The sequence below is a fragment of the Episyrphus balteatus genome, chromosome 4 (assembly GCF_945859705.1).
Source record: "Episyrphus balteatus chromosome 4, idEpiBalt1.1, whole genome shotgun sequence".
NCBI classification, from domain to species: Eukaryota; Metazoa; Arthropoda; class Insecta; order Diptera; family Syrphidae; genus Episyrphus; species Episyrphus balteatus.
The window spans coordinates 13,493,182-13,517,336 of NC_079137.1; the positions used below are offsets into that span (position 1 = coordinate 13,493,182).

Sequence of the window (24,155 nt, forward strand, 5' to 3'; positions counted from 1 at the left end):
AACATAAAATACAATGGTGCAAAATTTGTCTGTTGTAGTTGTAGTAGGAGTAAAATAAAATTTAGCAATTTTCGTTGCACCGGATCGTGAATACCCTTTATATTTTTCTTCTTTTGAAGCTTATAACATAAATTTTTAAATATTGCTTTATAGAAATAATACACCATAATTCTAATAAAAGGCATTTACATATAGTTTTTAATTGGAATTTAATGAATAGTTTAAAAAATACATCTGGATGTAAAATTGTCAAATGTCAAAAATAAATCCAAATGCAAAATAGTTATCCCGATTTTAACTATGAAATTAGTTAAAAATGACTATTTTTTTCTCTGTGTGATAGTGAATATTAAGGATATGGATTGATTTTTGACATTTCAATTTCTTTACATCCAGATGTATTTTTTAAACTAGTGAATAATATGGCCGTTAGAGTTTAGATAAATAGAGGCGTACGTTGACTTGCCTGGGCCCCGGGGCAAGACTAAATTTTGGGGCTCCTTTGATATTTGGGGGCTCCTTTGACATAGGAAATAAGAACAAATAAAAAAGTACGTACCTACTCGCCCTAATTTTTTTTTTTTTTTTTGGGCCCTGATGTATCATTTTTTGATCGCTAAGATTTTTGAAGTAACATTTTTTGGAGACCTAAGACATATAATTTATTTTTTTGGGGCTCAGGGGGCTGAGGTAATATTTTTTTTTTTAATTTGACTACCGATTCATTATGCATTACACTGAAGAATATAATTTGTCTCTTTTGTGTCCGTAGTGATTAATGTCAAATATCATATCTTTTTGCTTCGTTACTTTTACAAGTAACAATTTTTCTGCACTGTCTCCAGTCGGGGCCCCAGGGCACCGCCCCCGCTTGCCCTAATGGTGGGTACGCCCATATAGATACAATACATTCGTTAAAATTAACAGTCTCAAATTGTTTCAATGCGTATCCCTTCCCAACTTATAATTGGTGAAGTATGTTATTCCTAGTAAATTTTTGTTGTTGGACTTTCTGTTTTAAATTTTTACTGACTGTAGTTTAAAGTCTCACAAAAGCAAGGCAAGTGCCTCTGAAGCCTTAAGTACATTGGTCCAAAACATAAAAAAACACAAAATTTTCAAATTCAGTTTTTTATGGTTTTTCCAACTAGAAAACTTACAAAAATGATGCCAAAAGCTTAGATTTTGGTAAAATAAAAAAATGTATACTCTTTTCAAAAACTAGTGAAAAAGAAAATAGTTTTCCTTTTTTACTTTTGCAAAAAGTTACCATTGTAGTTAAAGATTTATACAGAGCCCCTCAACAAAAAAAAACCCTGTCGGCAGGGTTTATTTCCTTCATTGGTTTGGTAGATCTTTAATGCTGTTTTGTGGGAAGTTTACTCAAAGAATGAATTAATATGAATTTGGGTAAGGTAGTGTTTTCTTTCCATAAAAAAAGTGGTGATGCAAATGCGGAGATGTGTATATGAAATTAATTCAACCTAGTACGCAGATCGCGCTAAAATTTTCTTTCATACAAATTTCCTCCAAAGATAAATTTTAGCGAGGATTTTTAGCCACGTAGTACACAGTTCACGCGCTAAATTCGAATTCTCATCTAGGTACTACTTTTGCTCAATTAAGTTCCCGAAATAATGCTCAGCGCATTCTTTCACAGATAAATTTTGAAATTTGGTCATTGTTGTTGGTGCAAGGAATAAAAGCAAAAAAAAAGAAACTGGAATATATAATACTACGTTTCCAATTACCCTAAATCCGAGATTTAGCTAAGTAGATTTAGCATAAATCTCGAGTTTTATTCTAAATCTCGGATTGAAAGTAGGTGAAAATCTTAGATTTAGGGTAGCTGAACCCAAATCGGAGATTTAGCGAAGTAGATTTGAAATAAATCTCGAAATTTATTCTAACGGCAATATTATTCACTAGTTTAAAAAATACATCTGGATGTAAAATTGTCAAATGTCAAAAATAAATACAAATCCAAAATAGTAATCCTGATTTTAACTATGAAAATAGTTAAAAATGACTATTTTTTTCTCTGTGTGATAGTGAATATTATGGATATGGATTTATTTTTCACATTTCAATTTCTTTACATCCAGATGTATTTTTTTTTGACTAGTGAATAATATGGCCGTAAATCTACTTAGCTAAATCTCGCATTTAGCGTAGGTTTAAACATAAGGGGTATTCACGATCCGATGCAACTGGTCTTGTATCATTGCAAAAGTGCAAAAGTGTAAAATCTTACAACACTACAACAACAAAATATACGGATTAAAATTTTACAACAGTCTTGCACTTTTGCTATACCCTAGACCTATTGCAAAATAAAAATACAATAGAGTAAAATTATTTTTGACAGATGGCAGCTCACCGTCGCGTCGCCCATGATAAACAGTTTGTCTTTTTTATTCTATTCAATATGGTTGTCGGCTTGTCGGTACTCTTTTCCCGTAATTTAGTTTCTTTTGATGTAAAATAATTTGTAAAAATTAATTAACCCGAACAAAATAAAGAATTAAGGCTTAACTACATACACCACTTTTTGGAAAAGTACAAAAGTGAAAATATTTTTTTTCTGACTAGCGCAATTGTTTTGTGAAAGAGAGTATACAAATTGTTTTTTAGACCAAAAAATAAGCTTCCTGCATCATTTGTTTTAATTTTCCAGCCCGAAAAACTATACTAAAATGCATTTGAAAATTTTCACTTTTGTACTTTTTCACTTTTTGAGCCAATGTAGTTAAGGCTTTAAATTATAAAAAATGGAAAAAAAAGAAGAAGCAACAGTGGAGGAACAACCCTGTTAAAAAAAAACATCATGGATTTCATTCATGCTTAAATATTTACTATAGGGGTATTCACGATCCGATGCATCTGGTCTAGTATCATTGCAAAAGTGCAAAAGTGTAAAATCTTACAACACTACAACAACAAAATATATGGATTGAAATTTTACAATGGTCTTACACTTTTGCTACACCCAAACCCTATTGCAAAATAAAAATACAATGGTGTAAAATTTTTTTGACAGAAATGGCAGCTCGCTTTCGCGTGTCGCCCATGATGAACAGTTTATCTTTTTTATTCTTATTCTTTATTATTTTGTTTCTTTTGATGTAATTTGTGAAAATAAATTAACCCGAACACAACAAAGAATGAAATTATAAAAAAATTGAAAAAAAAAGAAGAAGCATCGGTGGAAAGACAACTCCGTAAAAAAAAAGAGTGAAGCGGATATATACATATCATGGATTCCATTCAATATTTACTATAGATAAGAAGAGGTGCGTTCACGATCTATTGTAAAAAAATAAAATTTTACACTTTTACTAGGCCTGTTGCACCAGATCGTGAATACCCCTTATATAATAAGAAAAGGGGCGTTCACGATCTATTGAAAAAAAATAAAATTTTACATTTTTACTAGGCCTGTTGCACCAGATCGTGAATACCCCTATAGTAGGGGTATTTACGATCCGATGCAACTGGTCTAGTATCATTGCAAAAGTGCAAAAGTGTAAAATCTTTCAACACTACAACAACAAAATATATGGATTGAAATTTTACAATGGTCTTGCACTTTTACTATACCCTAACCCTATTGCAAAATAAAAATACAATGGAGTAAAATTATTTTTGACAGATGGCAGCTCACCGTCGCGTCGCCCATGATAAACAGTTTGTCTTTTTTATTCTGTTTATAATGGTTGTCGCTACTCATGTCCCGTAATTTAGTTTCTTTTGATGTAAAATAATTAGTGAAAATTAATTGACCCGAACAAAACAAAGAATTAAATTGTAAAAATGGAAAAAAGAAGAAGCAACGGTGGAGGAAAAAAAAAACATCATTCATGCTTCAATATTTACTATAGATAAGAAGAGGGGCGTTCACGATCTATTGTAAAAAAATAAAATTTTACATTTTTACTAGGCCTGTTGCACCAGATCGTGAATACCCCTAGTATAAAAGAAGAGAAACAAAATAAAATGAAAGAGTAAAAAAGGTATATCTGCAGGTAAAAAAAGTGCGTATGTTATATTGAATGTAATAGGTATAAGTAAATGAAACTGTAATTCATCCGTTATTTTTAATTATTATTTTTTTAGCGTAGGTACGCGTGTAGAGATAAAAATTGTCTAGATAAAATTTAGTCGGTAGTACAGTGTGCTTCCAATTGGAGAAACCTTTTTCAACAACCCGGAACACACTCCAGTATATTTTTGTTTTGTTGACATTTGTTATTTTTTGACATTTCCCTTCCACTCTGTCATCCGCCTTCACCACAGAGGAGGCGCTCTCACTTCAAAAAAAAAAAACTGTAAATGCCTGTCAAAACTTGTCACTGTGAGCCACACACAAGAAAAAGCAAAAAAAAAAAAATCAGTCCAAAGAACTCAACGACGACATTGAATCCCTTTTTGCATAAAGAAAAATTCAATAAAATCACAATAAAAACCAACAATTCCATTCAAATATCCATTAACATAAAACTCAAAGTGCGTCCATCGACACTATCCCACTCCAATTAGATACAAATTGCATCCCAATTGACCTCGCGCTCTCCGTCACACAGAGACCTCATTGCAAAACTTGAAAAAAAGAAAAAAAAGTAAAATAAAAAAAAAAAACACCAGTACCCGCAGCAGCCAGCCAATCAACCAACAAAACCAGGAGAGAAATTTCCAAGGAAAAAAAGTGAATCACAAAAACAAAAAAGAAAGAAATATGAATAGAACTATTTAAAATATAATATTTTCTTCTTTTATTAAATTTGTGTCTCTCTCGATTAAAACCAAAGATGATGTAAACTTGTATGTTGTAAAAAAAAAACAACAAATAGAAAAAAATCACAAAAAGAAGAAAAAAAAAATAAACCATAAAGATTTTTCCGAGACCCGTGTGCTGCCCGCTGAAGTGCGGGGGGAAATGAAGTGTTTGCAATGGGGTCACAAACCTTGGAGATACTTCGCCAAGGCGTGTGGGCCTCTCTAACCGGAGGCTGGTTCTACGATCCGCATCAGGATGTCTTTTGCAATACTGTGCATTTGTATTTGTGGCTGTTTTTGCTCTGCTCTCCTTTTGTAGCTTATTTGGTAGGAATTAGTTCTTTGTTATTCTTGACACAACTCGAAGATCTTTTCTAACATGTTGCTTTTTTTTTTGTTATATTTTCCTAGTATTTTCCAAAAACCCTAATAACATGGGGAACGTATTGCTTATCAACGACCCTTGTCATCACTGCGGTGAAAATAATCAACATGGCCTTGCACCGGCTGTACGACAAAGCGCAAGCTATGTCCGAATCCAATTTGAAAAATCCATTTTTTAAAGGCTCCAAGGATATTGAGAGGTAAAATACAAACTATTTTTTATTCTTTGATCTCTTTTAATATCTTTTTGTTTGTGTAGAGAGGAAGAATGCGGAATTGAAATGCAAGTTTTGGGAAATGATCTCCCATCGAGGACGTCAGTTGACCAAGCAATCGCAGCCAGCGATGAAAACAGTATTTTATCGATGGAAAACATCAATAGTACCATTGGTAAGATTGTTAAAGTTCTTACGGTTGATTTCTTCACATAGTTCTAGAGCTGAAACCGGTTTTAGTCCTAAAGTTAGTACTCAAATCAGTATGGACGCATTTCTTCAACCAACTACATATCAGGTCCTAAATCTGTCAATTTAGGACCGAGTACTAGCTAAGGGGTTAGGAATACCCTTAAAATGTTATAAAGTTACATTGCGAGCATTTAGGAAAAGAGGAGAGGGTTAAGTAGGAGACACCGATGTACATTGATTTTAAACTTCTATAGATTGTAATGCGGAGGAAAGGCAGAGCCATTTAAAGCATTCCACCTACAGTGGACGTCCAGTATAACGAATGATATAATGTTCGAGGTCATTCAATATAACGAGAGCGTTCGCTATATAGATCGGCTTTGGCTTCTCATTTTAAAATTCGAAATTTAATTTCTTTATGAATAGTTTATTTTTGTAGATACTGTTAATACTTAATTTAATAGTCCTGCCATTATTGTACTCAAATTAAAAAAAATATTTGAAGAAAATTAATCACGTAACGACATTATCTCACTTTTTCATATTAAGATTTAAATTGTTTAGCTTTTTTCTTGAAATTAAATAAGTTAATGTTGCTTTTAGTGCCCATCGCAAAATATTAGATAAGGAACTGGCGACTTCTACTTAGAGCTGTAGCAAATCGTATGTATTCGTTACTAAAATGCGGGTATTCACTTCAGTAACGAGTAACGAAACGTTACTTTCTAAACAGTATCGTTACTCGTATGTTTCGTTACTGGTACTGAAGTAACGAAACATACGAAAAGTACGAGATACGAAACATACGAGTAACGACGCGATTCCAGTTTCAATACTAAATCCGATGTAAGAGATACGAAATGAAGTGATACACTCAATTTGTGGCATTTCGCATCTCGTGTCGGTATCGTAACCATAGTCAGAATGCTAACTGCAGATAATTATCTGGAATTTACTTTTGTCTCGATTAAAACAGTAGTGCCAAGGTTCAATAATCATTGTGTTATCGATAATTTATACAGAAATATCAAAATAGACGTTTTTGTATTTTCTCTATTTGGCAGAAATATGTATATCCACTACGCAACCAATCTGTTTATGGCCTTGGTGTTAATGGTATTGATATTTAGCTTAAGAATGTACAAACATTTTTTGGTTTTTTCAAAAAATTAGTTAATTTTCTGTGCAAAATATTCAACACAAAAAGAAGCAGAGAAAACTAGGTTTGAAAATCACTCTCAATAGAAAAAATAAATAAAAAATTGTTCGACATGGTTGTATTAAAGTGTTAATATTTCGAGATCTGCGTGTTGCACTTTTGAAATAAAGGTCTCTAAAGAATTGTGATAAGATTACTGAAAGAATATAAACAAAAAATTACCAAAGTTTTGTCTAAAAATTTGGAAAAAAATCAAAAAAGTTTCCACGTTTGATAAAAAAAAAACGAAAAAAATTCAATATAGCTACCTTTAAACTCTTATTACATGAGAATGCTGCAACTAATTTTAATGTTTATGACCTTAAAATGTAGCTTAGATTATAGAAATTGTTATTGGTTTTTTTCCGAAAAAAAATTTTTACACCCTTATACCAATGAACGAAACATACTTAAAATACCAAACATACGAAACGTATCAAATACATGAAATATACGAAATGTACGAAACACACGGAGCATGCGAAAGTAACGAAAGTAACGAAACATGCGAAACACACGAAACATACGAAATATGCGAAACATACGATAGTAACGAGTAACGATATTATTGATGCGAAACGTATCAAATACATGAAATATACGAAATGTACGAAACACACGGAGCATGCGAAAGTAACGAAAGTAACGAAACATTCGAAACACACGACACATACGAAATATGCGAAACATACGAAAGTAACGAGTAACGATATTATTGATAGTAGTATCAAAAGTAACGTATACATGCGGGTACTCATTTTGTCGTTACTTTTACAGCCCTACTTCTACTACTTAATTTATTGGATTTCCAATAATAGTCCTACTAACAACCTGCTTATCTTCAATTCGTGATCGAGTTCAACTTTGTTGCAATTAGTTTGTTCTTCTTAATTGTGATTTTAGTACGAAACTAAAAAGAGACAAAAGCCATTTTTGGAACTTAAACAATAGAACAATGGAAACAAGGACACATTTATTGTGAATTTATCTATGGTTCGTTATATAGAATAGCAAATTGTGACCATCGTACGCTATTTAGAGATGTCAATGTAAATTTTAAGAGCGTTCGTTATATCGAAAATTCACTATATCGGGTATTCGTTATACTGGACGTCTACTGTACCAGTTGAACGGCTAAAATATGAGTCTCTATACTAGAGCTGTGTCAATGGTTCATTTTAAAAGATTCAATCGTTCATTATGTCGTTCAGTTCAATTATTTGTTCTTTTCAATCGTCCATTTTTTCAATCATTTTGGATTCTTTTCTTTTTGGTTTCAAATAAATTAACTTTTTTATTTTATTTATTTATTTTAAAGTAGGGCATGAGTCTTATAAAGTTTTGCATGCCTTTAAATTAATTTAGAGATTTGAATTTAAATTAAATAAAATCTCAGTTCAATGATTCGTTCTTTTCAATCGTTCATTTTTCTTTTCTTTTTGGTTTCAAATAAATTCCATTTTTTTTTCAGTTCATTTATTTATTTTAAAGTAAGACATGAGTCTTATTAAGTTTTGCATGGTTTTAATTTGATTTAGAGACTTGAATATAAATTAACTAAAAACTGAGCCATATATTGAAATCGTTAATTTTTTCTGTTTTATTTTTGTTGATGTTCTTATTTCCAAAACCTTTCGTTGACTCTGATCTTTTTCTTGCCTTTGAAGTTTAAAAAGGATTAAAAAATGATTACATCTCTAGTAATCTGGTGACTGCAATTAATCGATTCAAAAAGAACTAATCAATCGCGATTGACACAGCTCTACTCTATACTTAACTGTGCGGCCGGAGTTGGGTTCAAGGTAGAATATATGAGCATTCCTAGCAAGGCGTGTATTGCGGTTTGTTCTTTTAAGACTTGGTCCTAGCTAGCTTCTCAAAATCTTTAGTACTCAAATCGGTACCAAGTGATTTCTTCACATAAGTACTAAGCGCTAGTACTGTCAAATTGGGACCAAGAATGAGTTAGGACTCATTTTTAATTAGAATCTCAATTGATCTACCCCCGCGTTTCGAAGTTATTCAACTTTAAAATATAATATATTAAAAGTAGTTTTTTCTCATTTTTTTCCGATTTTTTGACGAAATTATTAGGTTTTTCAAAAAATTTGGCAAAATTTTCGAATATTTGTATTCTATGTTGTGTTTTGGTTTCACAGATTCTCTTATATAACTCTCAAACCCCTAATACTATCATATTAGATTTCTTCAATAAATTCGAATTATTCATTTTTTCAACTAAAAATTATTTCAATCAATTTTTCGCGTCCGTTTTTTTTTAATTTTATAAATGCAATTTTGTAGAGCGTTCAATTTTATACAAGAAAATGATTAAATCTAGCCTTTTTGATGAACCATTAAAAAGATAAAAAATTCTAAACATAAATACACAATCTTTCCCATACAAATCGTATGGGAAATAGAAATTTGCGATGCGGCGGTACTAAATGTTAACATTAAGGGCTGAAACTTTTACAGTATTTTTTTTTTCGTCATTTCCAACAATATTTTCAACAATGCCTTGAACAAAAAAAAAATCTAATCTAATATATTTTATGTGTATATGGCTAATTTACTTGAACACTTCCTTAACACAAAAAAACTAGTTTTTCAGAACACGAGTTCTAAATTTAGTATCGATCTATTTTTGTATGTAAAAAGTTAGTTTCTAAAACAAAATTAGTGCTCTTTCTCTGTCAGTTTTTAATGTTAAAAAATGACTTTCTGTAGGATTAAAGATAACTTTATTCTTATAACTTCTGCATTAATAACTCAAAACTTTTTGAGTTATGACAGCATTCATGAAAATGAGCGATATATAAGTACAAACGTCTGTCTGAAACTGTCGTTAACTGAATATGGTTCTGCTGGATTAAGGTCAGCGATCCGTTTATACCTCGAGTACTTGAATGACACCTTCGTCTTTTTGATGACCTGTATTTCTGCATTGTCTACATTAACCAGATCATTCAATACAGCTCTCATGAATTCTTTCTTGATTGTGGAATTTCTTGATAAACAAATCGAATTTCTTTTGCTTGTTGACTTCTTGTTAAGTTTCACCATATTTTTTTTTCTTTTTTTTTTATTATTTTCTACTTTTTATTCTGTATTTATTTTGTAAAATTGCCTTAAATATCAAAATAAATTGAAGGCTATTGTCAGTAAAAATTTCCCTGGGAATGTTTCCCATGTTTAAGTTTACCCCGGAATTTATTGGTATCGGCAATCAATTTGCCAGGGGGATTTAGACGTCATGTCATACGATTTTTTGTTCCGTGAAAAAAAATTCCGAGGGAGATTTACGATCGCACAAAAAACTCCGGGGGAAACAAAATTACCCTGGAGATTCACGATAGGGCCCATTATTTCAAACATTAAAATATTGTCAAAATAACAGACCAGTTTTATACGTATTAATTCTTAGGACCGTTTTGTAAACTTAGATCAGGACCTATATACATATGTACATATGTGAAGAAATGCTCGGGTTCTAATTTTTAAATAAGAGAGTACCATTGATAGAACCAGGCCTAGCTAGAAAGCTGGGTTAATACTTTTGTGAAGAAATTGGCCGTTAACTTCCTTTCTTTAAAGTCTCATTCTTCCTTTTTCAGACTTAAAAGTTGATGTTCATCGAAAAAACAGTTCTGAATCCATTGAGAGTATATCATTTTATGCGTCCTCTATATTGCCAGCAACATCAAACAGCCACAACATAGCCACAACCTATTACAAAGATCCCGCAATATCGACATCACATTCGATCACCATTCAACCGCATCCGTGCTCTTCACGCGGTGGTGGGGGAGCAGTTGCCAAGAGCAAATCTGAGCTAAACACTAAATACCTCGCAGTGTATCCAGAGCACGACGATCAACCGAAAGCACAAGATTCATGTTCCTCATTAAGTCATCATCGCAACAAGAACGACGACCAGAAGTTAGCACCAGAAGACGGCTGTGGTGGTGGTGTCGCAACAGCTGGTGGAAGTAGTCGAAGAAGACGACAAAGACTCCGTTTGGAGCGACAAAACAGCTTAGATGCTGCTGCTGAATCTAGTATATTATCCCGCATCGAGAGAATACCCCGCGATTCCACTAAACCAAACAATAATTCCTGTAGTCATCATCACAATACCACACAACTTAGCAAATCAACGAGACTTCAAAGACATCGCAGCTCAGAGACACACGACGAACGGCAAAAGCACAACAGCCGGCATTTGTTCCTTCCCATTCATCATGAACAACCGCAATCATCTTGGATACTGGGTTCGTCGTCGGACATGTACCTGGAGGATAATTGCTACACAAAATCCGATCTGGGCATTGAGAAAATTGAAGGCACCGCTAATCGCAACAAAGTGGGATACCTAATGCTTCAGCATCCGCACCATCATCAACCGACTCCGATGAGAAAGGACTCGAATAGCACAATGTCGGCCCTACAGCTGCCGGTGTCGGCGGCAGTGTCCATTAATCCAAAACAAAGCAGTATGAAAAAACGAAGACATTCCAATGCCACGTCCCTGTACAAGGTGTCACAACAGGCTCCATCCACATCGGGTGCGTCCACGGTGCGGAGGATCAAAAGCGCCGCTCTAGAAATTTCTTGCCCGCATCCCTCGGTGTCGAATTTGACACCACATCCGAACAGTGTGGAGGCGATATCGGGACAACAGATAAAAAATCCGTTGTCAGCTTTGTTGCCTCCGCCGAGTAAGTGCCTTGTAAGGAATCCACATCTCAATCTCTGTCCGAAATTCGGAAGCTTTACCAATTCCAATATGGCAATTATGGAACCGGTCTATCCCATTGTGGAACAGGCCGATGAGAAGACCTCTTTAGACTTGGATAGTTTAGAGAAAGTAACTGTAGATGAGGAAGAAGGCAATAATCGAGATGATGACGATGAAGGAGACGGAGAAGAAGAAGACGATGACGAAGATGGTGGGAAAGGGACTCAAGCGAATAGAGATGAAGAGGAGGATGGAGCTGGAGCGATGTCGAATCCACCAACACAAAGGCAACGTTGTTCGACAACAGAATCTGAATCTGAAGTGGAACGCCCAAGGGCCCATTCTACAGACTCTGAGACCGATAACAATGGCTCACGTTCACCCCTACTTACCAAATCTATGACCAATAACCAGAAACAACCAAAACCTCTTGTCAGTATTCGACAGCACATCATCGACATAAACCGCCAAAATAACGGCGAAGGCGGTGACTCTGGTTGTCCATCCAGTGATTGCGAGCAGGTGAGCGCCAGTTCCAAGGACATGCTGCTCGCGATCGATGTAAAAAATCCTGCTCCAATGGAGCAAATTCCAATTCAGGTTGACCAAATAGAATCGCAAGACGACAAAGCTACGACTTCGACTTCAACGACGACAACCGGAGCGGATAATACAACTTCAAAGAATCTCGGTGCTATTCCAAAGGTCGTCAAATACAGGGAAATTAATGAAACCGGCGGCGGCGATGATGGAACTGCCGACGGAGAGGATGCCAACGATCAGCAAGTGCACAAGCGAAAAACTGCCAGTCGGACGTCATCATCTACGTCGTCCAGGAGTTTAAGCGAAGAGAGTTTTTCCAATGACATTTATAAAACCTTGTACAAAGACCACTGGGTGTTGTATAGTGGGAACGGAGGAGGGCAGGCGGGTAACACAGCTTCCTCTGTTACTTCCCACCATCATCAACACCACCACCATTACCCATACTCAACAAACGATTCCCAAGCGGGAATCGGCATTGCTGGAGGTTACGCTTTCGATGGAGAGTACATGTTGCCTCTTTCTGATCGAGTGATGTACATGCGGGAAAAACTGCGACGATCTTCCAAACAAATCTCAGATCCCGGTGGCAACTCATCAATTCTCGAAGAAGAATTCCCCCCAGTTACATTGCTTCCACCGAATCGAACGGCGGCGGCAGCACTCTCCATTCAGGGTCTAATAAGTGACTTTGAAGATTCTTCCGCTGCCGCTGTAGATCAGAACCGTGCGAGGTGTGGCACTGCAGCAATGCTAAATGTAGAACCGCATTACTGTGATTATTGGCGACCGGCATGTAGTCTTGCCACTGCAGTCGCCGCTGAGAAAGCTGCTCAGCCGAAACGCTTCTACAAATACCAACTAAACCTGCTCGGAGCTCATCATGAGGTTAAGATCGAAATGGATCGCCTGCAACTTCTGGCTCTATTCGATCGCGACCTGCATTGGTGTCATGTACTGCTGGCGATTGTGTTATCAACTGGGGTATCATTTTTCGGTGCCATCATTCTGCAGCTGGAGTATTATCGAGACTTGTGTGCATTTCTGTTTTGCGCCGTGATAGCAGGCAGTCAGTATTCTCTTATGAAGAGTGTTCAGCCAGATGCTGCCTCACCAATTCACGGATTTAACAAGACTGTCGCCTATTCTAGAGCGATTTATTTTACCGTGTGTTCAGCTTTGTTGCTGCTGCTTCATCATACGCTTCAGTGCGATGCGGAAACGAACACCGCTGCTCTCATTCATCAGAAATTTAAATTCTTCGGGATTGTTTTTGTACCGGAGGTTGTGTTGGGAATGTTGCTGGATATTTTATGCATCGTTTTGCTAAGTTTTCCAATTATTTTCAGTCTGGGTCTTCTCCCCCAGATCAACACCTTCTCAATGTATTTTCTGGAACAAGTTGACATGCATATATTTGGTGGAAATGCAGATAGTAGCTTATTGGGAGCATTTTTATGCGTGATAAGATCTATGTTGGGTGTTATGCTTCTCTATGGACCATTGTATGCTGCATTGGTAGAAGGAAAAGGGACTCAATTTATTTTGTTTTCGATATTTTGCGGAATGCTCATTCCTCTTGGTTATCATCTCTCTCGATCGGCGAGTGATTTCAGTCATTTGTGGGCTCTCATCAAAACCAATATCGCCAGTACATACCGTGACGATGATGATGAACTTAGCGGAAATAGTAAAATTGAAAAGCCAAGTACTGCGACGAGTGGGGAACAAATTGAAATGTCATCACTCCCAAAGAAGTCGTCATCGGAAGAACCATGTGAAAAGAACACCACCACAAACGATGTAGAGAGACCACCCGCCTCGTTGGAAGAAGACAAAACATCCACGGGCACTACAACCCAACCCGATGTCTCAACTTTGACTGGTTCCGATTCGGAATCTCCCGATCCCCTGCCAAAGAAACTTCAATATACCGTTAATACCCGCCTCAAGAATGATTTGGTTGTGACCACTCTGTTGGCGACGATAATGTTTGGACTACATTGCAGTACAGTTTTCACTGTGCTTCAACCAGATCTCAATGTCGTTCTGTACTCGTTTGCTGGAGTGTTTGGTCTACTGCTTCACTATGTGATTCCACAGATGCGCAAACACATGCCGTGGTTGTGTTTTGCCCGTCCGATTCTGCGCCAAAATGAATTCGCTCAATTTGAGGTGTCCGATGCTGCCAAAGTTATGTGGTTTGAAAAACTGTATATATATCTGTGCATGGTGGAGCGTAATGTGCTATTCCCATTGATAGCGATATCAGCTCTAACGGCAGATTCAAAGGCTGTAGCAGAAAAGTTCGGAGTGGAATGGGGGACACTGATAATTGCCGTATGCTCCTTGAAATGTAAGTAGATATAAAAACTATCATCCTTTGGCTTATATGTTAAATGCAATTTTTAATCTTTTTTAACTTTATTTAAAAACATTGGTGCCAATATTTTATATGTTGTGTATTTTGATTCTGTTTAATGATAAACTTTTTAAATAGTTTTTAAAGCAGTTAGAAACTTCATTTTTCGATTACCCTTTCATATTTTTAATTTATTTTTGCAAGCTAAAGGTTCACCCATTACAGCTCAAAGCTGGCCACTATTACGTAAAACGAAACGAGCAGCAAGTAAACGATACTAAAGCAAACTATAGTCACGTGATTATGTAAAACGAGTAAGTCGTAAGGCCAAACTAAAACGAAAAAATGTGTTTTTGATGCGCACAGCCATTCTGACAAAAGCCAGAACGATAACTAAAAGCACTCTTTGAGTTTTCACTAATTTTCACGGCTTATCTGCTGAACTGATTTTGTGCTATAATGTATTGCTTCGTCCAGCATCATAAACAGGAACAGCTTTTATACTTGGTATGAAGTCTGTTTAAACTAGAGCGTGTAGCTTAAGAAGCGGTCTATAACCATCGTTTATAACTGAGAAGCAAATTATTTAACATTTACGGCTTACTTTTTCAAACAGAGAAATATGTTCTTCAATTCTTTTATTTTATTCAATAAATATTTTTTGATTAGTTTCAATAATCTGAAGCACGAAATTATAGAACTGTGTGTAACAGGTATAAACGGGTTTGACTGTATCTTTATGGTTTATGTTGATCGTAGACAAAAATTGTAAGGCACAAAATGTAGCGATTTTGTGAAGATGAAGTACATTTCCAATGTAAGCTTCTTTTTATTTGGCTTTTGCATTGTGGCTAGTTTCAAGTCTCACCACTTTTTGGTTTAAATGTACAAATAATGCCAAAAATTAATTTTTCTATATGTACTAAAATAAATGTTTTCCATCGTTTTCTTCGTTTTTACTTAAATTTCGACCACTCTTTGTTTAGAGTGTGTTACAATTCAAGTGATGCAAATTTTTTGTATTAAGGAATGCAAAAAAATATTAGTAGTATATATATATATTGTTTTTTGTTTTTACAATATTGTTTTTATTTTTTTATTTATTATTTATTAACAAGCACTTAAAAGTAACTAGCTAATACATAGTGTAAAGAGCATAGCTGTGAGGACTATTAGCTCTGAGTGTTTGACAATAAATTCAAATTTTAATATTTAGGTTTGATATTGTTTTTATAAGTTCCGCTTTTTTAAACCAAAACCAAAATCTGCTTGCTAATGATCGAAACGACAAACGCTCCTGTCTTAAGCAAAATTTGTGTCTCTGTTCAAGTAATGCGCAATGTACTCGTATGCTAAATCTTAAATGATGTTTTAAAGACTAGTATTAACAGGCCAATCACTCACTGACTCTGTAAAGTCAACGTAAACCAAAGTTAGAATTTGTATAAATGTCACATGAGTAAAAAAAAAAATAATAATAATACAAATTAGTATTAAAATTGAAAAAGCTTATCTTCTAACTAAGAACATGTTAACATATTCTGTAGATAGCAGAATCATTACAATCGTTTTAACTCAGTATTAACATCATTTTATTTTGTAGCTCAAGCTTAAAGCTTCAGAAGACCTCAACAAATCGTCGGTCCAAAGGAAAAACTCACTAACTACATAGGATAGGAACAGCAGTTAGTGAGTTTGTCCTTTGAACCGACGAAATACTGTAGTTTTTAACTAAATATTAACTTTTATAAAGATTTTAAATTTTTTGTTCATCAGAGAATGCACTAAGCAAAAGCTCATATCGTCGGTGGACAGCCAAAATTCACTAACTAAAATTTTGACTAAAAATTACCTAATGATGCCAAGTGATTTATTTAACATGTTTCTATTGATTATTTAGAAGCTTTCCTATACAAAATTAAAAAAAAAATACCATTAATTTTTTTTTTTGTTTAAAACGTTTTCCAGCCAAAACATCGAACTTTCTTAAAAAAGTGCAAATGCAAAGTGCATATTTCTTTGAGAAAATTATACTTTTTCAAAACTAGTTTTTTGATAGCAAGTACCTTTTTAAATAATTTCAATAGTTTTTCTGAAAAGCTTCCAAAAGCATGTGCTTCGTTTGTACAAAAATTACCAAAAGCTTTTTAATCATATCAACCTTCTCAAAGCCTTTCTTCTAAGCTACTACTAAACCACGGTTTGATTTTTTTTGGTTAGCTGAGACTACGAATGAACACTTGGAACCTTAGATTTAAGGATTTATTATATGAGTATCGGATCCTGAGGGAACTCGGCTTAAGTACTCGAACTGGCAAACTCTAGATTTTAGTTTTAGATCTGCAAACGCAGGAGTCCTTAATACTCAAAACCTTTTTTGACCTTTTTTTTGCAGTGGTTAATGATTGAATTATTTTTTTTTTAATGTATTTTCAGTTGTTCGGAATGCATATTCGGATGCAACAAATCAGTACCTGATTATAATATTCACGGTGCTTTTCTTTAAAGTTGATTTTGTATTTGCCAGCGAAACATTTCTCATTGATTATTTCTTTGTATCATTGGCCTTTCGAAAATGCTGTGATTTTTTGTTAAAGGTAAGAAAATAGCCATTTCATATAAATCTCTCGAATAAATTCCTACATTTTACCATAAATTTTCATATTTTTTAGCTTCAATTTATTGTAACCTATATTGCCCCATGGCAAATAACATGGGGTTCTGCATTTCATGCTTTCGCACAGCCCTTTAGTGTTCCTCATTCGGCGATGCTATTCCTACAAGCCGGAATCAGTGCTGTCCTATCGACTCCGCTGAATCCGTTTTTGGGAAGTGCAATCTTTCTTACCTCTTACGTGCGGCCAATCAAGTTCTGGGAACGTGACTATAACACTCGCCGCATAGACCATTCAAATACTCGACTAAGTTCACAACTGGAACGTGATCTCGGAGCTGATGACAACAATCTGAATAGCATATTTTATGAACATTTAACAAGGTCCCTCCAACACTCACTATGTGGGGATTTGTTGATGGGAAGATGGGGTAATGTTAACCAAGGAGATTGTTTTGGTAAGTTAAAGGGATGTTATTATTTCTGTTTCAATTTTTTAACTCGAAATTCAGTTCTAGCTTCAGATTATCTAAATTGCTTGGTTCACATTATCGAACTGGGCAACGGACTGTGCACTTTTCAAATGCGAGGCCTGGAGTTTCGAGGCACTTATTGCCAACAGCGAGAAGTTGAAGCCATCACCGAGGGTGTTGAAGACAACGATGGTTGTTGCTGCTGCGATCCTGGCCATTTGCCCCGAATGCTGAGTGCAAATGCAATGTTCTCTACACGATGGTTAGCATGGCAGGTGGTGGCAGCTCAATACGTCCTCGAAGGCTATTCAATTTCGGACAACTTGGCAAGTGCTACTCTTCAGGTTTTCGAATACCGAAAAGTTCTCATAACATACTACATAAAGGTAAAACGAAATAAATTCTTATGTTATGACAAGTTATAAGCTTCCGAATTTCAGAGCATTATTTACTACGTAGTTAAGAATCCAAAGGTTGAGCGATGGCTTTCAGCAACAGGACCCATCCAAGACTCTCTCGCCGACACCCTTAACCGACAGTTTGTTGATTTGGATCCAATTTTCAACTACAACTTGGACGAAGATTTTGATCTTCGAGCGTTGGGAATAACCCGATCAAGTTTTTGCTCTGTGTATCTCAGTTGGATTCAATTTTGTTGCGACAAAAAGAGAGACTTGATTGTACAACCGAAAGAACAACCCACACCATCAGTAAACAAAGAAACCATCCAACCAGAGCCAAAACTCCGTAGAGCCATCCCTACTGATCATTTAAAATCACTGCCAAATAGATCTCCTACGATAGCAAGAGACTCTTCGATTGTGTCCCTGTGTCTTGCATTAGGACTACTCGCACGGCGTTCGCTAGCAACAGCCAGTCATAGCTCCCTAACCGGAGTTGAGTTCTTCTTACATGGCCTGCATGCACTCTTCAAAGGCGACTTTCGAATAACATCGCCACGCGATGAATGGGTCTTTGCGGACATGGACCTCCTACATGCTGTTGTAGCTCCAGCTGTGAAAATGGCACTCAAATTGCAGCAGGATCACATTTCTAATCCCGATGAATATCTGGATCCTGCTGCTTTACATGAGGCGATCACATCGTATTCGAAAGATTTGGTAATATCCCATGAAGCCGATCCGGTTTGGCGCAGTGCAGTGCTGAGAGGAGCTCCAAATCTTCTCGCTCTGCGACATGTGATGGAAGACGGCTCCGATGAGTATCGAATCATTCGGCTAACGAAGCGATTTCTTAGTTTTCGCGTGATCAAACTCAATAGAGAGTGCGTTCGTGGCCTATGGGCCGGCCAACAGCAGGAGTTGATCTATTTGCGGAATCGCAATCCTGAACGTGGAAGCATACAAAATGCTAAACAGGCTTTGCGGAATATCATTAACTCGTCTTGTGATCAGCCAATTGGCTACCCAATATACGTGTCCCCTTTGACTACGTCATATGCGGATACCAACGATCAGCTGAGTAGTGTCATTGGTGGACCAATTACACTGGAATCAATCAAAACAAATGCAATCGCTTGGTGGCATCGTGTGCGCGAAAGATGTCGCGAAGGTTGCAGCAGTGGCAGTGCTACTGTAGAATCAACAGGTGACACCATTCCAGATATTCCTTCGGTATACTTCTCGCCAGCGACTGCCAATAATCCCAGTAGCATAACGTACGGTAGTCAGAGTTTAGCTGCTCCAGCAACAAGAAGTGGTTTGGTGGGGATGCACAAGCCAACGAGTTCAACTCTTTTAGCTGGGTTGCTTAATCGCGAGCGAGAGAGTCAAGAAAATGGACCCATAATTCGAGAGCCTCGAGTACGTAAAGGTCCTCCATATATACCACGAGGAGATCGTGAAAGAAGAGCCACCCTACCTATAACTAGTGGAATAAGTACAAATGGTGCTGACTCATCCAGAGAGCTTAACGAATCAATGGGTGGTAGTAGTACTACTTCCGAATTACGTCGCACAGATTTCTCAGAGAGCAGTCAATATACAAAGATGTCAACTTCATCGGGTAATCTTGGCATAGGAAATATCATAACCACACCCGGAGACTATCCGAGAAAATCAAAAGGTCCAATTAACTTAACCCGTACTGAGATTAAGTCAGAAGATAGTATTTGCTCGCCCATAGAGCTGAATAAAAAAGTCATTATAGTTGATGGTATGGAGGTAAGTTATATTAAGTATTTGTATTACATTTTTTTTTCTTTAGGTTTTCCGGAAAAAGACTGCAAATAAAAAAAACTGCTGAGAATATTGTACCATTTTTGGGTTATCATTAATTAGCAACAAGTTAATTAGTTTTAAGGGAAAAAAAGACCATAATGTGGGAATTTCCCGATTATGAGCCTTTCTCCCAGAAAACATTTCCTATGAGTATTCATACTGAATAAAGTTGAATATTTCTGACTATTTCTATTGCTACGTCAATGGTTTTCGACTTTCCTTCTCGGCGACAGAATAATACTTTATTTTGTTTATTAACTACTCCTGCATTTTAATACCAGCAAGCAGATCAGATTCTTGGTAAAAACTGATAGGCGAACACACAAAAATGCCATGTTGTGAATTCGTATGCTTCTGAGACCGTCTCGATTTTTGTAGATTGAGCATGCTATCGAGTTTATTCAGTCATTTGGCCAAATCGTCTTCAGCTACTTCAATCTGGCTGGTAGGACATCAGCAACAGGGAACTGTATTCTAAAATCTTGAAGGTCACTTTGAGCGTATTTTAACCGTTATTTTCAATGGAGAATCAGCCTTATAGCTGTTAGTTGGTTGTCTTTGCTGTTTTCTAGCTTGGAAAAGTGTTCTTTCTATATTCAACAACAGCAACATCAATTTTATCTAGCAAGGTAAACATAAGTATACATCGCTTCCTGTATCATGATTTAAATGATGCCTTTGAGAGAGACAAAAACTGAATGGTAAGCTTTATTACTTGTCTATCGGGAAAGCCAACTGAAGAACGAAGAAAAAAAAAAAAACGCTTCCGACTAAGCTTTTTTATGACCAAATTCAGCACCTGAACGTTGACCGTTTCGGTTCCTTAATGCTAAAGGAAACCGGTTATTGCAATGCAAAACCCATGATAAAATAAAAACAAGGTATGCTCGTTAAGTTTTTGACAGTTCTACTATGACGTCATCATAGTCTCGCTCGCAAATCAAGGCAGAACTATAACTGGAGAATTAGCAGTCGGCAGCTAATGTAAAAATCCTTCGTCAAGTTTCTTTGTAAACCTTCAAAAGCCTAGTTACCTATAATGAAAACCGGATGCAAATCTGTTCTGATAAGATTGTTTCAATCGAATGCGAGCACTGTTCCTCTCCGTTTCGTTCAGTTGAAACATTGAACGATAAGTTAATATCCTTAACACCGTGTAAAATTTTTGACACTATTGAGGTGAATAAAAAATTTGCAGCTGTTAAAAATTTATTGGGCTCTGGGACCTGGTTAAATTTGAGTTAAATTTCTTTTGCAGATGGGTTTGTTTTGTTTTTTTATTAAAAATGATTTTAATGTCAGAAAAGAGGCAGAGAAAAATATTAAACAATAAGCCATACAGCTGAAATTTTTTTGTTCACCTCAATAGTGTCAAAAATTTTACACGGTGTTAACTATTTAACGCAATTCACACACGGCCTTAGTATAAAATATTTTAAAATTGCTTCGGCCTTGAAATCTGCTTACTAGTTTAATAGTGCAAAGTGAAACGTGCAAATGTTGAGTGGCAATCTCACGGTCACTCTTATTTGGATTCTATTCTAAATTGGTTTTGAAGATAACAAAAAGGCAGATGATCTGGTCAGGCAAAGATCCCCTTCATGACTCACTTTCGGAAAGAGTAAACATTTTTTTTTTGAAAAGTGAATCCTTCAATGAGAAAAAATTAACTCTCAGACTGACAAATCGGATAGGCTTTCGAAAAAAATTGAAGTTTCTTAAATTCAAACAAATTTGTCCATAATCAATGGGTTCTCTTCAATTCTCTCTCGCATTAAAATTCAAGCGTTGCGCTGCGATTTTCGCTCTTCAATTCTTCCCGACAGCAAATAGTTTCGTAACCTTTTCGTACACCACAAAAAAGAGCTATGTATAAAAAGAAATTCAAATGTAAAATAAGGGCCGTGTTTACTAAGTAAACTGAGTAAACATTTTATGCTCTAAAAAACAACAAACGATTACTTTTATTTATTATTGTTGAAGGGTTAAAAAAGTATAAGTTTAGACAAAAATGCTCTCTGTAAACCAACAGATAATAAACTTTTGTTTATTCTAACAATGATTTGTTGTTGTTACCCATGCAAAATTTTACTGAGCTAAGCACTGAGTTACCAAAAAACCACGGCTAGCTATTTTTTCAACCAGAGTTATTTGGTCTGTGTTCGATATTCGCTCGGAGCGCGCTCTGAACGCACTCTGAATAATAATACTAGGTATTTTGTCAGAGCGCAAGCTTCAGAGTTGTCAAAATCAAATCAGTTGTTGTCTCTTCGTTGTTCCTCTGGAGCCGGGAACAACGAACAAACCTATAATAGTGGTGAGAAACTTCCTCACAATGTCATATTATCATTATCATCACAATAAATCAATTTTTTGTCTAAATGCGTCCGACATTTTTCTGTCAGTCATTCTTACTTTAAGCTAATAAGTTTCTTGTTAATAAAATTTGTTGCATATTTTGATAACAGATATTTAAACTTTTCTTAAATTTACTTATTTTTTCCCTTTTATTAGATCTATGACTGCCTTGATATGGGTCGACGCATTGACGTAGTTTGGCCAAATGAAAAAATGCGTGCAAATGGAGGTCGACTCTCTTGGAACGACTGGTCGCCACAAGAAGGAATGGTTGGATATGTTGTGCACTATTGGTCGCCAAATCATGCCGATCAACGATTTCGATCACATGTCAATCGAACGTTATATCTGATTGAAATCGGCGAACATTATGTGCCGGTTGGTGAACGTGGTATTAAAGAATATAATCAAATAGTTGACAATAGAGAAAGTCTTAGCCGCTCATCTACAATAACAAATGCCATCGAATTAGGATCGCCCGCCGAAGAAATTGGCACAATGACAACATACAATAGTGCCGAAGCAATAGTAGCAACCATCGACCAGGAAACCACCATGAGCGAATCAATGACTGAATTAACAACGAGCGAAGTATGACAAGTACCTATTTACACTTTTCCTCCGTCGTCGCAGTTTCCCTCAGTATATCCAGGCCGATTAAGTTTTCCTTATCGCTGGTGGCATTTTTAACTTTAAGAGCATTTCTCTCTCTCGTCTCTTTCTCTTTTTCATCGTAGATTCTTTTCTCTCTCTTCCTGTACATATTAAATGCAAAGCAAACAAAATTGTAAAAAAAAAAAACAAAACAAATTATTACCCATACATAAAATATATATATTTACAAGTACTCAATAAATATTATAGTTTTGTAGAAGGAATAATAACAAAAAATAGTTAATAAAACAAAAAACAAAAAAAAAAAAAACACAACTAAGCAAATATCAATTGATTATTATGGTTAAATAAAATATATAAATATATATTATGGATAAGCTCTCATGTTGCCTTAAACGATTAGACTGATTTTCTATTTTTTAACGGATTCATTGTCATTTTAGAAAAACAAAAAAATAAACAAAAAAAAAAAACATTAAAGCAAAACAAACAAACAAAAAAGTGTAGCCTAGACAAATAAAAAAATAAATAAATAGAGGTTGCAGATAGATAGAAGGACGCATGACCATTCTTCTCTTCTTCTTCTACTTCTACTTCACAAAAAAAAAAAAAAACAAATTTATATTTAAGAACAAAATTGTATTTTTTAAATTGTAAATAGTTATGTTTTTGTTTACTTGATAAGTTTATCATTATATCAACATTTCAGAATCCCACTCCCTCCCCCCAATCATACACACACAAATACACAAGATTCCTATCCAATTTTGTTTCTTTTCTAAAAGCGATTTTAAAAAAAAGGCTTATTCCCATTTTCTTCTTACTTATTAAAACAAAAAAATTATAACATTTTACTTCTTAAAATATAAAAAACATAAACAAAAAAAAAAAAAAATACCAAAATGCAAAACACAATGATACTTATTATAAACAAACTGACAAATTGAATTATATAAGTTTTCACAGTTAATAAAATTAATAATAATTATTCATTGAAAAAAAGTAGGAAAACAAAATAAAAAATGCTGAACTAAATTAAATCAAGAGATAAAAAAAGAAGAAATGAAAATTAGAAGAAAAATAAAAAAAAAAATGCTGAACTAAATTAGAAGAAAAACAAAATGAAGAGAAACTTATACATTTAAAAAAAGGAAAAATAACAAATAATTATTGCATTCTAGTGTATTTATTTTAATTAATTAACAAAACAACAAAAAATAGAAAAATAATAAACTTAAATAAACAAACGAAATAGAGTTATATAGGAAAAAAACAAATATAATAATAAAATAATTATCGAAAAAAAAAATACTACAAGTGTTATGTAAATAGAACAATTACAAATTCAGCAAAAACATTTATTTAATGATATTTCTCGTAAATGGATTCAATAAAAATTAATTCAAAATATATGTTCCGTTATTTTTATTTTTAAATATTGATA

The 24,155-nt window shown here is 35.0% G+C and overlaps 1 protein-coding gene across 1 annotated transcript; it reads left to right on the forward strand.

The window, feature by feature from the left end:
* Positions 1-4,332: 4,332 nt before the first annotated feature.
* On the forward strand, positions 4,333-23,302 carry LOC129918803 (protein pecanex). Its single transcript, XM_055999529.1, has 9 exons — positions 4,333-5,103; positions 5,188-5,360; positions 5,420-5,550; positions 10,383-14,405; positions 16,848-17,008; positions 17,084-17,483; positions 17,538-17,884; positions 17,939-19,681; positions 22,253-23,302. The coding sequence occupies exons 1-9, from the start codon at positions 4,951-4,953 to the stop codon at positions 22,691-22,693; spliced, it is 7,572 nt and encodes a 2,523-aa protein (XP_055855504.1). The 5' UTR covers positions 4,333-4,950; the 3' UTR covers positions 22,694-23,302.
* Positions 23,303-24,155: the final 853 nt, after the last annotated feature.

Bases quoted from the DNA above. Each gene is read 5' to 3' on its own strand.
- LOC129918803 (XM_055999529.1), top strand. From the start codon at position 4,951: ATGGGGTCACAAACCTTGGAGATACTTCGCCAAGGCGTGTGGGCCTCT. The intron at 5,104-5,187 runs GTAGGAATTAGT...ATATTTTCCTAG, and splicing joins CTCCTTTTGTAGCTTATTTG to TATTTTCCAAAAACCCTAAT. The intron at 5,551-10,382 runs GTAAGATTGTTA...TTCCTTTTTCAG, and splicing joins AAACATCAATAGTACCATTG to ACTTAAAAGTTGATGTTCAT.